Genomic DNA, 20,907 nt, shown 5'->3' on the forward strand with positions numbered 1-20,907 from the left:
GTAGAACGCAACATGGAAGCGGGTTTTGGGGACGAGGAAGATGATAGCTTACAGCAAGAAAGCTGAGAAACCAGTTTTCCCAACAGTTTCTCACTGTGAATCTGGAGTCAGTACCCTCCGAACCCACCCAAGGTGGGCTCCCAGACCCTGAAGGCGGAGAAGGGACCTCTGGTGAGTGTACCTTTGAAAATATTAGACATGGTTTAAAAGCAAGTGTGTTTAATGATTAATTTGCCCTGGCATTCTCGGCCAGGACAGCTACTGGAAAAGTCTCTTAACGTGTCTGGGGAGGGAGCGGAAATCCTCCAGGGACATCTCCATAAAGCTCTCCTGGATATACTCCCAAAGCCTTTGCAAATGATTTCTTGGGAGGGCAGCCTTATTACGTCCTCCATGGTAGGACACTTTACCACACCAGGCCAGTAGTGCATAGAACAAAGCATTGCAGAACAAAGCATTGCAGCGTATGGTCCCGGTGTTTGCTGGAATTCAAACAATATCCATTCTTTATGTGTTATCCTCAGGAGAGTGTTATCATTCATGGTCACCTGGTTGAAATAGGGTGGCTTTATTAAGCGGACATTCAGAGGTGCCCATTCCTGCTGGGCTGTTTGCCTGTGGCTGAACAGAAATGTTCCCCACTGTTAGCCACGTGGTGGGGGGTGGGGTAAAGCCATTCCCACATGTTATGAAGGTTAAAGAAGCCAAAAGATTGTGACTTTCCATGGCTGCCTGCAAGCCGAATTGTGTTGCCCAGTCCTGCATGAGTGATCTCTCACACCAAACTGGCATACCCTCAATAAGAGGCAAAATGCGACCTTATTACGAAAGCACATGTGCTATGTAATGTTAACAGCAAGGTTTACCATGAAAGAGTGTACCCATTATTCTATAAAATGTGTCTTTTTAACTACCACTCTCCCTTTTTTTTCCTCCACCAGCTGCATATATTTCTCCTTCGCAGAGGCTAGCGAAGATTAGAAGGTGAAAAAAACACACTTGGGATGAAATGTTCTCTGAGCTCATGCTGTCCTCCCACACTGACAGAGCACAGCAGAATGCGTGAAGGCAGACAATGTCAGAGTGCAGGAAAGCACAATATGAACATGAGGAGAGGTGGTGGGCTAAAGAAAGTAAGTGGCGGGCTGAAGAGAGTAAGTGGCGGACTGAAGATGATCGGTGGCGTCAGCTTGCTGACAGAAGGCAGTAGTCAATGCTCAGGCTGCTGGAGGATCAATCTCATATGCTGCAGCATATGGTTGAGCTGCAGGAAAGACAGCAGGAGCACAGACCGCCGCTACAGCTCCTGTGTAACCAACCGTCCTCCTCACCAAGTTCCATAGCCTCCTCACCCAGATGCTCAAGAATGTGGTGGGGGGGCCTCCGGCCACCCAGCCACTCCACCCCAGAGGATTGCAAAAGCAACAGAAGGCTGGCATTCAATATGTTTTAAAGTGCAGTGTGGCCTTGTCCTTCCCTCCTCCACCACCCCTCCCGGGCTACCTTGGCAGTTATCCCCCTATTTATGTGATGAATTAATAAAGAATGCATGAATGTGAAGCAACAATGACTTTATTGCCTCTGCAAGTGGTGATCGAAGTGGGAGGGGAGGGTGGTTAGCTTACAGGGCAGTAGAGTGAACCAAGGGGCGGGGAGTTCATCAAGGAGAAACAAACAGAACTGTCACACCGTAGCCTGGCGAGTCATGAAACTGGTTTTCAAAGCTTCTTTGATGCGGAGCGTGCCCTCCTGTACTCTTCTAACCACGCTGGTGTCTGGCTGCATGTAATCAGCGGCCAGACAATTTGCCTCGACCTCCCACCCTGCCATAAACGTTTCCCCCTTACTCTCAGATATTGTGCAGCGCACAGCAAGCAGTAATAACAATGGGAATATTGGTTTCGCTGAGGTCTATCTGAGTCAGTAAACTGCACCAGCACGCTTTTAAACATCCAAATGCACATTCTACCACCATTCTGCACTTGCTCAGCCTATAGTTGAACAGATCCTGACTACTGTCCAGACTGTCTGTATGGCTTCATGAGCCATGGCATTGGCTGTGTCCAAGGATAACTATAGGCATTTCAACATCCCTGGTCTGGGAAGAAAGTCCCTTCCTGCAACTTTTGAAACAGACCAGAGTTCCCGAAGATGCGAGCATCATGTACCTTTCCCAGCCATCCCACGTTGATGGTGAAACGTCCCTTGTGATCCACCAGTGCTTGCAGCACCTTGTACCCCTTGTGGTTTATGTACTCACTGGGTTGGTACTCCGGTGCCACGATAGGGATATGGGTTCCGTCTATTGCCCCACCACATTTAGGGCATCCCATTGCAGCAAAGCCATCCACTATGGCCTGCACTTTTCCCAGAGTCACTACCCTTGATATCAGCAGTTCTTTGATTGCATTGGCTACTTGGAGCACAGCAGCCCCCACAGTAGATTTGCCCACCCCAAATTGATCCCTGACTAACCGGTAGCTCTCTGGCGTTGCAAGCTTCCACAGGGTATCGCCACTCGCTTCTCAACTGTGAGGGCTGCTCTCATCTTGGTATCCTGGCGCTTCGAGGCAGGGGAAAGCAAATCACAAAGTTCCATAAAAGTGCCCATATGTATGCAAAAGTTTCACAGCCATTGGGAACCATTTTAGATCTGCAACACTATGCGGTCCCACCAGTCTGTGCTTGTTTCCCAGGCCCACAATCAGCATTCCATGCCATGAACCTGCCCAATTAACACCATGATGTGCACATTGCCGGGGCCCATACTTTGTGAGAAGTCTATGTCCATGTCCTCATAACTCTCGTCACCGCACTGCCATAGCCTCCTCGCCTGGTTTTGCTTTGGCATGTTCTGGTTCTGCATATCCTGCTGGATAATGTGTGTTTACAGTCCTCATAATTGCTGCGTTGATCTGAGTGGGCTCCATGTTCCCATCTGCACTGAAAAAAGGCGCAAAATGATTGCCGTTACTCTGATGGAGGGAGGGGCGACTGACGATGTGGCTTTCAGGGTTGGCTTACAGGGAATTAAAATCAACAAAGGGGGTGGCTTTGCATCAAGGAGAAACACAAACAACTGTCACACAGAATGGCCCCCTCAAGGATTGAACTCAAAACCCTAGGTTTAGCAGGCCGTTGATTTCACAGAGGGAGGGAGGGGGGAGCAAATGAATACCAAAAAAATCTGGTCTATTTCTTGTTTTGATCCACTCCATCTATCTTATTCATCTTAGGCTGGCAGCCAGGGCCGGCTTTAGGCCAATTCCACCAATTCCCCCCGAATCGGGCCCCGCGCTTAAGAGGGCCCCACGCCCAGTGGCAGGGTCGCCCAGAGTGGGGGGCAAGTGGCAGAGAATCCCTTCCCTGGCTAGAGGCACCTTTTAAATTTTTACTCACCCGGCGGCGCTCCAGGTCTTTGGCAGCGGGTCCTTCACTCGCTCTGGGTCTTTGGCAGCACTTTGGCGGCGGGTCCTTCAGTGCTGCCGAAGACCCGGAGTGAGTGAAGGACCCGCCGCCAAAGACTAGGAGCGCGGCCTGGTGAGTACAAGCCCCACGTGGTTTTTTTAACGTGGGGTTTTTTTTTTAAGTCATCCCTGTCGGGGCCCCATCGAAACTGTTCGAATCGGGCCCCACACTTCCTAAAGCCAGCCCTGCGTATATAAATCAGGAAGCAAAGCTCGTGTTCTAGCAAGAACCAGAGTTAGGGATGCTGGATTGCATCTCCTCCCAGAGGTTGTCTAAATCCCATTTTCGTCATTTAATAAAAGGCAGCAAGAGATTAGCAGCTAGTATTAAATAAAACTCCACTCTTACCCACCTCCTAAAGAAAACCCACAAACTTCTCACTGCCTTTTAATTCTTCAGTAGACAGTTGAAAATATTTTAAAGTTGCCATAAATCAAGGAGATGTTTTTAGTCTAAATAAATGAGAGTGGTGCTTTCTTGAGAACTCCCCAGGCATCCCCAATCCAGGAAATGTCCGAGATTCCTGAGGAAAGAGAAGAACTACAGTGGATGATATTCTGCAGTTTTGTAACTCCACATTTTGTTATTGTGAGGAAACCAATTATCAACTCAGAGTTCAATCTAAAAGTATTAATTCATTTAGGACACTTTAATGCCGGCTCCTCCAGCCTGAGACATTCTGACTTTTGAAATATATTTAACTATTCACTTGTTTATTGTTCTAATTAGTAACTGGCAAATGGATTAAAAAACATCTTAACCCTGAATCAAATCATTAATTTGTTACCAAAAAAAACCCCAGAAAACAAAACAACAACATCACAAATATTTTGACATTATTTTTACTCAATAATAAAATTGCAGGGGGAGTTACAAGACAGAATTAATCACCAGTTGTTCTTTTATGGCTAATTTAAATTGTGATTTCCTCAGGTCAGTGACCTCTCTACACAGATTTTCTTCTCCAGTCTTCAGAGAGAGAGAGACTCTTTAGGGACACAGAGGCTACTGCACCCTCCAAGTTTAGCATCTCCAGAGAAACTTCATCATCTGGTGAGAAAGAGTCCACCTCCCTCAAGCCCCATGGAAATACCCAGCACGCAAACCAGTATTTGGGTTGTGTAGAGAATGGGATGATTTAAGTTGAAATGATTTGGCAGGCATGATGAGGAATTTTTTAATGAGTCAATGTGATGGGAAGGAGTTATTAGTCATATCTATTACACCTGTGCCATCATTAATTAATAGAGAGACAAGGTGGGTGAGGTAATATCTTTTATTGGACCAACTTCTGTTGGTGAAAGAGACAAGCTTATGAGCTACACAGTGTTATTCTTCAATACTGCAAACAATAATTAGCTAATTGCTTCTCAGCCAGAAGAAAAGAACTAAGAGGCAGTAAGTGATGCTTAATGGACACCTGGCCCTCATAAAAGAGGGAGAAAGTTCACTGTGAAGGGAAGAACCACAGAGAAAAGAGGGACTCCTGTAAAGGAATTGGGTGTGTAGGAAAGCCACAAATCTCAGAAAGTCTCCTCTGGTATTGGAGGAAGGCGATTGAAGACAGAGTCCAGAAAAGGGTAGATTTGTTGAGAAACTTTGGATGCTGGTCTGAGTTTGTGTTGCCCTGAAAGGAATTGGACTTAGATGCTTCTCAGTTGGAGGCTGAATTGTGTACAGACAGAAGACCTGCAGGTGGCTCTAGAGGCTAATATTCCTGAAACATCCCACCCTGACAAAAGGGGGTACCCTAATGGTGTGCCATAAGTTTGCTTCTGACAGTCTTGGCTCCAGATTGTTACAGCTGTGGAATGGACAATAATCTAATGAGATGCAGGGAATTCAGGGACTTTTCTGAGCACAACCCTGCTGTAGTGTTCGCAAGAAATGTGTAAGCAAGTTGGCATTACATACACAACAGTGACCTCTAATGGTTCAAGAAGGTACCCTGCACTTGTTTTTTCTGTTTAAAATGTCTAGAGTAATAGTTAGGTGTATTATCAATAACATGAATGTGTTTAGCAGTCTGTCTTTAACTAGCAGTCTGTCAAATAATAGTATTTAACAACTTAAAGTAGAATACAGCCCTGGGAACTAATCCCTGCACACCAGCAAGATCCAGACATAAGTGCAAGCTGTCTGAAAACTTCTATAGGAAGGAGCTGAACTTATGGTCTTAAAGATGAAGGCTCTATTTTCACTATAGATTCACTGATTCCAAGGTCAGAGGGAACCAATGTGATCATTTATTGTGACATCCTGTATAAAACTAGGGTTACCATATTTCAACACTGAAAAAAGAGGACACTTCACAGGGGCCCTGGCCCTGCCCCAACTCCGCCCCTTCCCCACCCCTGGCCCCGCCCCTTCCCCAAAGTCCCTGCCCCAACTCTGCCCCCTCCTCTAAGCACCCTGCATTCCCCCTCCTCCCTTCCGCTCTGATCTTTGTTGGGGGTTGCTAAGTGCTTTCCTGCTCCCCACTTGCCCTGCAGCCCCCCCGCCCCTGCAGCCTCTGAGACCCCTGCTCCCCACTCGCCCTGCAGCCTCCGTTCCCCCCGCCTGCCCTGCCCCTGCCGCTTCTGAGACCCCTGCTCCTCACTCGCCCTGCAGCCCCTGCACCCCCACCCCTGCAACCTCTGTGACCCCTGCTCCCCACTCGCCCTGCAGCCTCTGCGCCCCCCGCCTGCTCTTCCCCTGCACCCCCCCGCCCTTGCAGCCTCTGTGACCCCTGCTCCCCACTCGCCCTGCAGCCTGTGACCCCTGCTCCCCACTCGCCCTGCAGCCTCTGCACCCCCCCGCCTGCTCTTCCCCTGCACCAGCCCCTGCAGCCTCTGTGACCCCTGCTCCCCACTCGCCCTGCAGCCCCTGCAGCCTCTGCGCCCCCCGCCTGCTCTGCCCCTGCACCTTCTGCCCCTGCAGCCTCTGTGACCCCTGCTCCCCACTCGCCCTGCAGCCTCTGCGCCCCCCCGCCTGCTCTTCCCCTGCACCCCCCCGCCCCTGCAGCCTCTGTGACCCCTGCTCCCCACTCGCCCTGCAGCTCCTGCAGCCTCTGCGCCCCCCGCCTGCTCTGCCCCTGCACCTTCTGCCCCTGCAGCCTCTGTGACCCCTGCTCCCCACTTGCCCTGCAGCCTCTGCGCCCCCCCGCCTGCTCTGCCCCTCCACCCCCCGCTCCTGCAGCCTCTGCTCCCCCTGCCTGCTTTGCCCCTCCACCCCCCGCTCCTGCAGCCTCTGTGACCCCTGCTCCTCACTCACCCTGTACCCCCTGCCCCTGAAGCCTCTATGCCCCCGCCTGCCCTGCTCCCCCGGCAGCCTCTGCCTGCTGGGGGCTTCAGACGCTCAGCAGCGCCGGTCCCTGCAGCCCCGGCCGCAGCTTCCTTCCTGCCACCGAGCACGTTCCCCGGCCTGTCAGTCCCCACTGGAAACAGCTCCTGTGGCGCTGGGTTCCGAGTTGTGCGGGGCAACGGGGCCACAGGAAGGGTCCCCCAGTGCCCGGGAGGTCCCCGCCTGCGAAGGAAGCCTGAGCCCCCCCCATTCCCCACCTGAGCAATGTAGCTGGGGAAGCTGGGCTGCGCTGCGGACCCGGTGAATCGTGCTGGGCAGACCCTGGCTTATGATTCCCAATTTCCCCGGACATGTCCGGCTCTTTGGAAATTCCCCCCAGACGGGGATTTGAGCACCAAAAAGCCGGATATGTCCCGGGAAATCCGGATGTATGGTAACCCTAATAAAACAGTCTATAGACCTCCCAAAAATTATTTCTGTTGAGCTAGAGTCTATCTTCTTAGGTGAACCTAATATACCACAAGCAGTTTATATTCTTGCAATTCATCTGTTTTGGAGAAAGTTGGCTAGAATCTCCTCTTCCCTCCCCCCATGTTTGTTGGTTGGTTTAAACATTTAATGAAAACAGCTAATCCAAGAAGAGGAGTAAGGACAGACCATTAAATCCTTTTTCCCTATCTCTTTGGGAATCTCTGGTATTCTAAGGCCATATAGAGTGAGAAGGCTAATGTGACAGGGTAGCCCATCCTCATAAGACTGATAGGACCTGGGGTCAGTCCATCTCTGTTCTAAGATTTTTGGAGGTCTTATGGATGCAAGGACTTAGGAAACAGGAGCTATTGGTGAAGGGATGCAGTTCCAGGAATAAGTTTTATTTTGGGATAAACTCAGGCTCTGCTCCTGGCCTGGTCCCAGCGCTCTGCAGCCATTATAAAAAATTACACTACAATTAGCTTTAAAACTTGAAAGCTTCCATGCTGATGATGGGTTCTGCTCAATAATGATCCAATGCAGTGCGGACCGACACATGTTCATTTTCATCATCTGAGTCAGATGCCACCAGCAGAAGGTTGATTTTCTTTTTTGATGGTTCAGGTTCTATAGTTTCCACATCAGAGTGTTGCTCTTTTAAGATTTCTGAAGGCACGGTCCACACCTCATCCCTCAGATTTTGGAAGGCACTTCAGATTCTTAAACATTTGGGTCGAGTGCTGGAGCTATTTTTAGAAATCTCACATTGGTACCACCTTTGTGTTTTGTCAAATCTGCAGTGAAAGTGTTCTTAAAATCAACAACATGTGTTGGGTCATCATCTGAGACTGCTATAACATGAAATATAGGCAGAATATGGGTAAAACAGAGCAGGGACATACAATTCCTCCCCAAGGAGTTCAGTCATAAATTTAATTAACACATTTTTTAACCTGTCGCCAGCATGGAAGGATGTCCTCTGGATCGGTGGCCGAAGCATGAAGGAACATATGAATGTTTAGAGTATCTGGCACATAAATACCTTGCAATGGTGGCTACAAAAGTGCCATGAAAATGCCTGTTCTCACTTTCAGGTGACATTGTAAACAAGAAGTAGGCAGCATTATCTCCTGCAAATGTAAACAGACTTGTTTGTGTGAGCGATTGGCTGAACAAGAAGTAGGACTGAGTGGACTTGGAGGCTCTAAAGTTTTACATTGTTTTGTTTTTGAATGAATTTATTTTTTGTACATAATTCTATTTTTATAAGGTCAACTTTCATGACAAAGAGATTGCACTACAGTACTTGTATAAGGTGAACTGAAAAATACCATTTATTTTGTTTTTTTACAGTGCAAATATTTGTCATCAAGAATATAAAGTGAGCACTGTACAATTGAAATGAATACATTTGAAAATGTAGAAAACATCCAAAAATATTTAAGTAAATAGTATTCTATTAACAGCACGATTAATGATGATTAATTTTTAATTGCTTGACAGCCCTAATAAAAATGAGAGAGAAATAGAGATAATATACATATTACTCTAAACTATCTTCATCTGAAAAAATTCTTTCCCCCCCGCCCCAGAGACATTAATGAATGAATGATGGCATTGGAGACAAATTCACTCAGCTATTTCAAAACATGTCAATGTTTGCAGTAGGCACAGTGATTGGCTTTGTGAAGGGATGGATATTTACACTTGTGATCCTATCCACAAGCCCCCTCGTAGTACTATCAGCAGCATTTTGTTCTAAGGTAGGCAAGATTTTAAAGATTAATATGTAACAAAAGGCAATTTCATGGAAACTGTTTTTGCTATATACTTGCCAAAATTACAGTTACCGAAAAGCTCAGATTTCCACTAGTGAAATCCTGTGTCTTATTCTTATGTGTGAATAAATGTACATTTTGATCTCTAAATTACCAAATTACATTTTAAGTATTAACTTTCCTTTAGTAGGAGTTTAAGAGCTGTTCACAATTGCTAAGAGCATGGTTCATGAAAAGAAAATAAACTAAAAGAAAAATGCCTGATTTAAAAAAAAATAGTTTCTTTGCACAGATAGACAGGTACATAGATATATTTAGGCCAATTCAAATTGTTTTATCTTTAAAAATGGAGAAACTTTCTAATATTAATTAATATTAGACAATCTCTTCATTTTAACAAGTAAATTATCCAGAAAAACATTGTGTTGTCTTTATTAATAATAAAAAAGCTGCCATTAGGCTCATCAGAAGATGATAGGAAAGAGAACTATTCTCCTAGCAAATCTAGTAGGTTTTATTCATATGTTAGAGTGGTAAATGAAAACTCTGATACAATAAGCAGCTAACACATGTTCAGTGCCATTTGTTTACTCTAAATACATGTCATACTTTGGATGGCTTTGAATCACATACAATATGGGTAACAATGTCAGATTTCAATGATTAACATGGCTACAGAAGTTTAGACAAGAGAGTCAAACACAGGATAGCTATTGATCACATGTACAGAGCACATCATGTATGACATGTAAATTCTGATAATGCTACAGCCAGTTTAATGTGCTTAAACCCAGTTAAATTTCAGAATAAAAAAAAGGAAGAGTCTCAAATCCATCCAATCGGGTCCTTATTGAAGGCAGTGCTGGAATCCAGATGCATAAAGACATAACAAAATGGCTTGAGATGATGGAATTGTTAGCAGTAGCACAGAAATAAATAAAGATGGGTCTTAAGACCACATAATTTATTGTTGAGTCAACCACTCAGACCTGATCTTGCATTAGGATATGAACCCATATCCTCTTTGAAGGATGTAACCTATGGCAGGATAGATCCCTAAAACAAGCTCAGGAAATCAATAGGGTGACTCTCAATAGTTAATGTCTTTTTTAATTTATGACTTTGTCTGCAGCCACAATGACTAACCTATATTTGTCTTTCTAACAGATATACAAGTAAACTAGGAGAAGCTTTTTTTGGTATAAAAAAGGCTATTGCTTCTAAGCTGTCTCTTGGTTTTTTGTACCTAATTATTAATGGATGCTACAGGCTTGGGTTTTAGTATGGAACTACCTTAATTCTTGATGAGAATACTGGCTATTCAGTGGGACTGTCCTGGCTGTAAGTGTCGTATTTTAACATCAGTGTCTTTCTACAAACTAACTTCATTGTGAAGGTGATGTTGAGTATATGACATGTTGGCTATAGGCAGGGACAAGAGATATCATATATATGGAGAATCCACAACTGCTCAGGCGCTGGGTTCTTTCTATAACTTCCTGCAGAGTTGGTTGTGTTCTGTAAAATATAAGTTAAAATTAAGTTCCTTGCTCTTTTGGTTGTGAAGTTGTGTTTGGATACCAGGGTAATGGGCACTAACATAAGAATTTAGATAGGCAGAAGAGAATCTTCACTACATAACTGGTTTGCTGTTGTCTTTTTAATGTAACAATAAAGCAGATGTAAAATTTTCATTCTTCTCAGTGAAGTGTTCACTCTGAGATCAAATAAAGATGACTTAAATCCACCTGTTTTTTCACTTCACAGTCATAGCTGTTTCAGCTAACGTGCTTATCTAATAGAGTGAGGCAAATAGTGATTTCTTTCATGATATTAATTTGAATTTATATAAAAATTTGTCTCCGCCATATTTGCGTCTCTTCTGTGTTTGTTTTCCACGAACATTAATGCAGTTTGTTTTATCAGCACAAATGTGCATAGAAGATGAATGTTAAATTTACTTTCCAAAAGCATTCACACCAGACACAAGGATTATAATAACTGCAGTCAGAGAACAGAAACAATACCATGCGACAATATGACCAATCACAACTAAATAGCAGTAAATGAAGTTAATTGAAAAGGTAATCAGATAATTTAAAATAACTAACAAATTAGAGAAAATCATAATCTGCTCATGGATTTTCCACAACTAGAAGAGGAGGTGAAATTTGCCTAATAGCTTCTTCCTCACAAATTACTGTTAGGTAGGGTGGCTGTTTGTACTCCTCACATCTTGTGTTTCTATTCATTTGAAGGATATTCTATAGAATAAAGTTAAAAGTTTGACGATGTGGAGTCTTTAATTGTTTGGAAAATTGGAACTCTATTTACTGTTTGCCTTAAAACTCAGAGTTATAGTGAGGTTTATGGTGTAGTCAGCTAAAGATATGTTGGACTTTCACAGTGTGGTTTGCAGGTTTTCTGAGTTTTCGGTAAAACTTTATCTAGCAGTGGTAAAGGCCATTCACTTTAATGAGTCAATAAATATTTTTGAATGACCTTTTTGTATTTTTTAACAATATTTGGTGTTAAAATATACTACAATAGAGGCAAGTAGAATAGAAAACAAAAATAGTCATTTTCTTTCTGTCTTATGTAGAAATTCCATAGAATTTTGCCAAAAATCCTTCTCAGTTTCTATTGTTCCAGACTATAAGGTATTGTGCTGGCATTCCAAGGTTTAAACTTTATTCTTTTGATACTTAGGAATGTCTTGTGAATGACACAGCAATGATGGGGCTGATCCTGCGGTCTTTTCTGAGGCATAGTTCCAATTGTCATAAATGGGAGTGTTGTTTAAATCAAGACTATAGGACCAGTCTTTAATTTTGGATTTGTTTTCAGTGTGGGTTTCATCTTCTTCCTCCTCTAGGTTTTCTTCTGCGTAACTTTTAGTAGTTATTGCCTGGGCACAGCAGCACCACACTTTGAAACTTTCTCTATTGCTAGAGGAGCTGCCTTTAAAGTTTTCAAGATAATTGATCAGGTATGGATCCTTCTACCCTGCCCTCATAACTGGGCTATTATCTTGTATGAGAGCACTAACGATGCCAATAGAACAATAAAGTAGTAATAAGCAAAAAGCCATGGTAATTTCCATTGAAAAATAAAGGAGGAAAAAATTAGTGTTTGCCAAATGGAAAAAGACCAAACTGGCTTAGAAAGAACCATTATGTTCAGGCTCTTAAAAGGAAATTACAAACAATAGAATGCAGTGACCAAAGCAAAGTAACTATGGCAGCTAGCCTTAGACTGCAAACTACCCAATGCTAAAATGGGTGTGGTGTGGAAGATGTTTTAAACTGTAGAATAAAAATATGAAATATTCAGGCTATAATGATATCTCCCTCTCTCAACTGCGCATTTGTAAATTATTTGCTTAAATTTTAATTTTTTTCCACTCCCCAGAAACTCACTATAGATAGTTTTTCTTCAGATGGACACAAACTCGATCACATAAAGGGAGCACTTGAATTTAATAATGTACAGTTCAGTTATCCTTCAAGACCAGATGTCCAGGTAGGAGAAACACCTATTCTGTGCTGTGTTGTAGTCACTGTGACTACAACTTGAAATATGGCATGTTACTTGTATATTATGCTAAAAGAATTGTGTGCTTTAGAGGACAGGATGGAAGCACGGCAGATTGGAGTCAGGAGGTTGATTTGAGTTCCATGCGTAGAGAGGAAACATAAAAGAAGGCATGGAGAAGAGTGTTGGAGAAGAATGTAAAAAGGGGTTGTCAGCCAATGGAATGTTTGAGCTGAGTGAGGCAAGAAAGGTGTGGCCTCTAAAAAGGACAAGAGAAGAGAGATTGGAAGAAGCAAAGTTATGCAGGGTCCTGAAGGTGAGCCCAAGGGCATGACTGTGATGCAGGAGGTGTGCAGGAGCCAATGGAAGGACTTCAAGAGGGACTGAGTGCGGTCAGAATCATGACAGTAGATGACTTTTTGCTGCAGAACACTGGACAAATTAGAGTATGTGAGGTGTCAGGAAGGGCAGGTTCCAGTGGTTGAGGTATGAGACAAGATCAGAGCCAGAATTTGCAATGGGAATGAGTGGGTTTTGAAAATGTAGCAGGGATAAATCTGGCAGGATTTAGTGACAGAATCTCATTAATTTGAGATTGTTCTACATTTTATTTTTTAACTACCACAAGGTTTTGAAAGGTCTCACTCTGAAAATTGACTGTGGACAAATGTTGGCATTGGTTGGAAGCAGTGGATGTGGTAAGAGCACAATGGTCCAGCTGCTTCACAGGTTTTATGATCCACAGAAGAAGTGGTGACTACAGTCATTCTAGAGCATAGGACTGTTTACATAGGTATTAAAATAGTAATATACAAAGAATTATAGCTATACAAGTCCTCAAGGAGAAAGGAGACAAGTGGAGCAAAAAGTTGGAGATATTGTACCCAACTATAATACACAAGATTTGGGGCCAATCAGCCGCTGTTCCTCCCATCTGATGCTGGGAGATGTAACAAAAGTCTAACTCTTACAAAGTGAGCCTTACAGCCCTCAGTGAGTGGATCACTTGGAAGTTACATAAATCACGGGCAAGCGTTTTAAATAGTGTAGGGTGTTTTCGGTTCTGAGCAGCCTCACCTTTTACATTAGGAATTTGTTGCAGATGCTGGGCATGGATTTAGAACACCCAAACACACACTTGGCTGGTGTCCTGCATATTGGGTAGCCTACTTGCTTAACAGTGTTGTTTATAGGGTTTCCTGTGGAGGGTAGATATTGTCTTGAATTGAAATAAATACAATGTTTAACTATTAAATATTATTTAGGAGGGACTATCTAAATGTAGATCTGTCCTTTGCTGGCAGATCTTTGCCAATGAGTCTGGCCCCAGAGCTCAGTTCGAATCACCTGCTACCTGCTATTCAGATCTACTGTAGATTTATTAGTAGATCAGATCCATGCTCCTCTGAGGGACCTGGAGGCTCATGGTATTTAATATAGTATGTGATGAGAGGAGAGAGAGGCTATTGTTTTTTAAGCTTAACTACTTTAGAGGTGTTCATATGCCACAGTGATGGGGCAATATATGTATCTAAATTGATTGAGGTAACATGACCATGTAGGAAGGTGAGGCCACTGATTATCCATACTTAAGTTACTCCATCCTTGCGGCTCGCTCCAGAATCTGAACTTCTTGTCCTGGCGCTGTGACTTGGCAAGCGAGTTTTGGAGAAGTGGGCCAGGGTCCTGATAGGACAGTCTCTGGGCTTGGCCTTCTCGCAACTCTGTCGTCCAGGCCACTACATAATGGTGATCCCCTTCATGTGTGAAATGGGAAAAAACAGTACTGTAACAAAATACAGCCAAGCACACCCCACCCCGGCTCCAGTGTCACACAGTCCTGTGAGAGTGCCCGTAGAAGACCGGTGTTCATCTCAAAGATTGCCTGATGCTTAAATCTGTCCTCTCCTATTTGCTATCCAGACAAAGAATTTTCATGGCCATTTCTGAGCACAGCTAAAGTGTAAAGTGCCAGACCTTGTGTTACCTCCTCCACCATATGGATTACCTGCATAGATCTGATCTCCCATTTAAGATACATGATGATTGTTCTTTTTCCCTTCTATCCTCCTTGCACCATGCTTCATGCAGGCTTTAGGGCGTGTGTCAATAAACCATAATACCATATGGTTGATAAGCAGAGGTGGCCTCTGCTAGTTTCAAATTTTCCTTTCCTGCAAAAATGAAAAACATCTCCAGCCAACACTATATAAGGGATGGTAGGATTCAGATTGAGGGCCCCTTCCTTTTTCCTTTACTTTGGCCTTACTGCAGGTGTGGTGCCCAGCAGAGGCAAATCTCCACTTGGTGTATGGAAACATCCGGCCAAGGACTATTTCTTCACTGAAACAAAAATAAATCCTCACTTTTCTCATGAATCCTAAATCTGCCCTAACAAACTGAATGGGAAGATTTTGCCCTAAACATTTGTAGGTTTAGAAAGATTCAAGAACATGACGGTCTTTTTGATCTGTTTGTACAGCACCTAGCACAATGGGGTCATGGTCCATGATTAGGGCTTCTAGATGCTACGATAATAGAAAATAATAAGAAAAATTATAATATACAACCTCAGGCTCTCATAGTCGTTTTTTTCTTTAGATCATAGTGGACGGACACGCCATAAAGTTCCTTAATCTGAGACATTACCGAGAATTCATTGGTGTGGTCAGTCAGGAAACTGTTCTGTTTGGGACAACAATTAGAAACCATATAAGATATGGTCGAGAGGATGTAACTGATGAAGGAATTGAGAATGCAGCAAAAGAAGCAAATGGTTATGATTTTATTATGGAGTTTCCTGATGTAAGTATGGTACTTAAAATAACCTGCATTCTTAGAAATAAAATGAGATATTGCGATATGACCATAAAAGAAACCATTTTTTTGTGTGTGTGGCAGAAGGAATTTACAGCAATTGCTTCTCTAAATTCTCTGAAACAGACATCTAAGGAAATGGAAATAAACCCTGGCTGGGTTGGGGGAGGGATAACTGTGAATCCAAAATCTGGAAGCATGAATAACTCTGATATAAATGCATCTTAAAAGTAAGAACTACGGTTGTCTTTCCTTCAATCTCAGCCCCAAGTTGAGGGACAGCTGCCCCGCTGCAAGATCACAGAATATGGGTAACCAAAACTCAGCAAGAGCTGATGAATGTAAGCAGGGAAACATTGATTTTTACAGCCACCTTGTGGCCAAGAGTAGAAATTGCAGTGTCATTCAAAATTTGTATTTTTAGGCATATAAGGTGGTGATCAAGGTAGTGCTTATGGCACAAAGGCCCCAGTTCAATAAGGCACTTGAGCATGCGCATGACTTCAGGCACATGAGTATCCTCCCTGTCAATAGAACTACTTACGTGCTTCATAGGGTGACCCGATGTCCCAATTTTATAGGGACAGTCCTCATTTTGGGGCTTTTTCTTATATAGGCAACTATTACCCCCTCACCCCCATCCTGATTTCTTACACTTGCTGTCTGGTCACCCTAGTGCTTCAAGTTATGCAGGTGCTTCAGTACTGGCTGAATCAGGGCAGCAGATCTGACATGTCTTTTTTTGAGGGATGCTGCGGCTGAGTGGATAAGATTTTGGTCTTTCACATCAGGAACCTGTGTTCCAGTACCAGATCGAGCAGAAACTCCCTCTATCGCCTTGGGATGCCCCTCTGGTCCTTAGTACCCATCTGAAAAAATTCCATGACCACCTGCTTGTGGGAACGTTTTTGCTACTGAAAGTGACTTTGTGTAGATTTCATTCCAAATGGGATTTGTGTCCTGCACTCTGGGGATCAGACAATATATAACCTTAGCTTTCATATCAGTAGGGTGCTCCCATAATACAGAATTATCTTGCTCTCACTGTGGGCCTGATCCAAAGTCCATTGAAATCAAGGTTGGGGGGTGGCGTATCTCTCCATAGACTTCAATGGACTGTGGATCAAGCTCTATTTAGTGGTTAATTGTTTAGACTGCAAAACTGATGGTGTCGCTGCTATTTTCTCAGAAATTCAATACCCTTGTAGGAGAAAGAGGAGCACAGATGAGTAGTGGCCAGAAGCAGAGAATAGCCATAGCTCGAGCTTTGGTGCGCTACCCTAAAATTCTCTTGTTAGATGAGGCCACATCCGCCCTGGATACGGAAAGTGAGTCAGTAGTCCAAGCTGCACTGGAAAAGGTAAATGCTGGGTTATTGACACAACCTCTAGCTCCATCTTCTTGAATCAAATATATTTTCTTTCAAAGCAAGGAATAGATGAACAAGATTATTATTGTACTGCAATGACAGGGATGATTTATTCAGTTACTGCCAAATGCTGCCCATTGTTCAGCAGTAACAATGCTGTAACCCCACTGGGAACAACAGTAACCACGTGGTAACTCTCACCGTGGCCCAATCCTGCAGTGAGGCTCTGTATGGGTGAGCCCTCATTGCAAGACTGGGGTCTAAATCACGTAGATATAATGAATGTATTGTTATGTGGTTATGGGGCCCAAAAGTTGCCCTGATGCACATGCAAACCCATTGGCTACCATCAGATTGTAAATAGGGTGCAAATCAGTGAGGGCAACATTTGCCCTTTGGCAAATAATTTGTCACCGTTAGAGCTTTTAGAATCAACATCTTGTCCGTTTCTTGAAAATCAATTTTAAATACACAAACATCTGAATTGGTACAATAGATATTTCTGTACTTTCAGATCATCAGACCAATGCTAACAAAAATGCAAATGGGGTATTAAGAAGCACTATAGTAATGTTAATCTTTTGAGTGTGTAAATATTGATACCTTCTAGTTCATGCTTTTCATAGAGATGTGCACTGCTGAAGAAGTGTGCATTGATTATTATTCCACTGCATGTCACTCATGGCTACTCCCTCCAGAAAACAGATCCTCAGCACCGATGAACGCTTTGTCTACACGGCACTGGCAAAGTGCACCAAAGGGGTGTGATTTGTGAAGCGTGGTACAGTGTTGTGCTCTAACTGCACTTTAAAAGGTACCTAGTTCATGTTAATATCGTCCTGTTTCAAATGGGACTACGTGAATGTGAACCAGGTACCTTTTAGGGTATGTCTACACGGCAATTAACCACCTGTGAGTGGGCCCGTGTCCGCAGACTTTTGCTCGTGAGGCTCATGATGTAAAACTGAGGGTAGACTTCTGGGCTTGAGCTGGATCCTGAACTCGGGGACCCTCCCCCCTCATGGGGTCCCAGAGCCTGGGTTCCAACCTGAATGTCTACACTGCAATTTTATAGACCCACAGACTGAGCCCCATGAGTCTGAGTCAGCTGACCTGGGCCAGCCTCAGGTGAGATATTGCAGAGTAGATGTGTCCTGGGTGTCTTTATGCCACTCTGGCAGCAAAGAAGACCCTTGTAACAACAGAAACAGCACACAGAGAATCCCACCCTTTGTAGTTTTTATCTCGCTTTGTTATGAATGTTATATGGCAGGAAGCTCAAGTAACTTTGTAACACCCCGAGAGTTGTTAAAGTCAGGAGAGACAGCAAAATAACAATTGTGACTAAAATAGAGATAGAGAATGGATGTGGATGGATGCTTGGTGCAGATAATAAATGAACGAGCAGGGAAGTTCCAGTCTAAGAGTTCAATATCCATTGGCCGAAGAATGCGCAGAGTGGAGACAACTGGATGGCCCCCGGAGGCCAAACCGGAATCCACCCAACCATCCCAAGGATGAGAGAACTGAAGAACAAAATAAACACCTGATAGTCGTCATGGAGCCATCATGACAATAGCATGATGAAGCAATTCCCATACACTAACAAAGGAATAAATTCCTATAAAAACAGACTCTAAGGGCTGAGGACTCTGAGTCTTGTTCTGCGACCACCCTCCAGGAGCATCAGATGCACATCTGACAAAGACTCGGCTCCACCCTCATGTCCAGGCTACCTGGCCAGTACTCTGTCATGAGCAATCTCTAGGCTGGTAACTATAACAACTCTGCAGAACTTGTATGAATGATTGTATAAATGGATATATAGATAAGTAAGGAATAGTAGTAATATAGAATTGTATATTCAGATCTTTTTATTGTATATAAAATAAATGTGGCATTTTGCCTTATCCCCCTTACAAGATCCTGTTGGTCGTTGTCTTCTTCTTATTATTATTATTATATAACGTTGGGGCAGGGCTAGAGCCCATGTTACTCCATCTGTTCCTCTGCAAGGAATCAGTCCCTATGAGACTGTTCCACATGGCATAACCTAAAGCAGCTCAGAGTTTAGCTTTTTAAATTTTAAATAGAATAATTAAAGAGAGAGAGTCAAGAAAATCAGGGGAAGCAAAACAAGCTTTCTGATTTTGTTTAGTGTGGATGCCGGCAAGCAGGTCTCCTGTAGCTCAGCAGAGACAGAACCAGGATACGAAATGTTTTAGTTGTCAGTTGTGGAAAAACTCACGGATTGTCAGGGTGTTTAGCAAATGAAATCAATGGGAGTAATGACTCAATATGACCAATTAGAGTAAATTACATTACATCTCCAAGCCACAGGGGACACAAATTACAATGTGGTTGTTTGTTTACAGGCCAGCAAAGGTCGAACCACTCTTGTAATAGTTCATCGGCTTTCCACCATTCGGACTGCCAGTGTAATAGTGGCCATAGCTGATGGTCCTGTGGCTAGGGTGACCAGATGTCCTGATATTATCGGGACAGTCCTGATTTTAGGGGACTTGTCCCGCGTCCCGACCTTACATTGGTCGGGACTTCTGGTCACCCTATATGAGGGGGACCGCGGCAAGCCGGCACTGCCGGCGCCACTCAACTTTCCTCTCTGGGCCCAGGGGCAGTGCGCAGCTGAGCTCCCGGCGTGGCGGCACCAGCCAACAGGGCCTGCCACCTGGCCTGCAGGAGCCTGCAGAGCGCAGCCCTGCCCCTGGCCCGGGCACACAGAGAGGCAGGGAGGAGGTCTCGCTCCCATGCGTGCTGCAGTGGGGCGGAGCTTATAGACTCCAGCAGCAGGCAGCGGTCACCGGGCAGAGAGCCCACCCGCCCCCCTCCCCTCAACCCGAACCTAGGAAGGGGCCAGAGGGACTGGGAGGGACCTGCCTGCTGGATGCTTCCTGGGAGCCGCTCCAGGTAAGCACTGCTGGGCTCACCTGGCCCCCTGGCAGGTCCCTCTGGGGGGGCTCCCCTCAGCCCCCACCCTGACCCTGTTCCCTCAGCCTTCCCCGCAGTCCCCCCTGTACCTCCCACCCCGAACCCACTGCCCTCAGTCCCTGACCCCATTCCAACAGCCTCCCCCACAGTCTCCCTGCTCCCCCCAACACACTGCCCTCAGCCTTGCCCTATCCCAAATCTCTTCTTCAGCCTCTCCCATCATCCCACCCCCATCGCTCCCCCTGCTGTCCCACCCCCTCAACTTCCCCCCATTCCAGTCCTGCTCCCCTCTGTCTCATCCCCTCCAGACCCTGTCCCTCTCCCCAACCCTCCCCAGCCCAGCCCCATTCTCTTCCCTGCCCCACTCTACACAGCTCTCTCTACCCTGTCCCATTCATGCTCCCCTCAGCCCCTACCCTACTCCACCCATCCCAGTCCTGTCCTATCCCCCTCAGCCCCCCCCCCCGACTCCCCCAGTCCCAGTCCTGTCCCCCTCAGTTCCTCCACCCTGCTTCCCCTGGTCCATCCCCACACACCCACGGACTTCCTTGACCTCCCTCCCCCCAATCCCACTGCCTGGACCCACCCCCGTGCCACTCAGGACATGCAGGAAAAAGAAGCAATGGGCTTAAATTGAAGCAAGGGAGATTTAGGTTAGACATTAGGAAAAACTTCCTAACTGTAAAGGTAATTAAGCACTGGACAAATTACCTAGAGAGGTTATGGAATAGCAGTCATTTGAGTTTTTTAAGAGGTTAGGCAAACACCTGTCAAGGATGGTCTAGTGTTGTTATTACTCAGTCCTGCCTCAGTGCAGAATTTGACTAGATGACCTGTTGATGTCCCTTCCAGTCCTACATTTCTGTGATTCACACTGAATTGCCTTCTGCCACTGTCTAGTAGTAGTGGCACACAGTTCTCTGACATGCAGGTTTATAAAATTGTAGTTAATATACAGTTTAGAGCACAGCAGTTTTAAAGCTCTGCATGTTCAGACCAACTGAGCTGAAAATTGTGATCTATAGTATTCAAAACTATTAAGATGTGGGCTGAAATAAAATCAGCATGAATTGCTCAACAATATCAATGGAATCAGCATTGCACAGCTATATATTGCAAAACATTACAGTGAAATCTTGCAAGTATTACATAGCACGCCACCTTGCCCAAGTGGTAACTACGCATAACATCTTCCTGTTTCAACATTCTTAACTTGTATCCCATAGCTCCTAGAAGTTG

The 20,907-nt window shown here is 44.6% G+C and overlaps 1 protein-coding gene across 1 annotated transcript; it reads left to right on the forward strand.

Annotated features, from left to right (window-relative positions):
- Window positions 1-1,106: 1,106 nt before the first annotated feature.
- Window positions 1,107-19,369, forward strand: LOC135981193 (ATP-binding cassette sub-family B member 5-like). Its single transcript, XM_065582444.1, has 9 exons — window positions 1,107-1,154; window positions 11,875-11,988; window positions 12,411-12,521; window positions 13,162-13,283; window positions 14,318-14,321; window positions 15,135-15,338; window positions 16,540-16,710; window positions 19,095-19,179; window positions 19,353-19,369. Exons 1-9 carry the CDS (start codon window positions 1,107-1,109, stop codon window positions 19,367-19,369), a joined length of 876 nt encoding a protein of 291 aa, XP_065438516.1.
- The last annotated feature ends 1,538 nt before the right edge of the window (window positions 19,370-20,907 follow it).

This window comes from Chrysemys picta, chromosome 2, assembly GCF_011386835.1.
Source record: "Chrysemys picta bellii isolate R12L10 chromosome 2, ASM1138683v2, whole genome shotgun sequence".
Classification (NCBI taxonomy): Eukaryota; Metazoa; Chordata; order Testudines; family Emydidae; genus Chrysemys; species Chrysemys picta.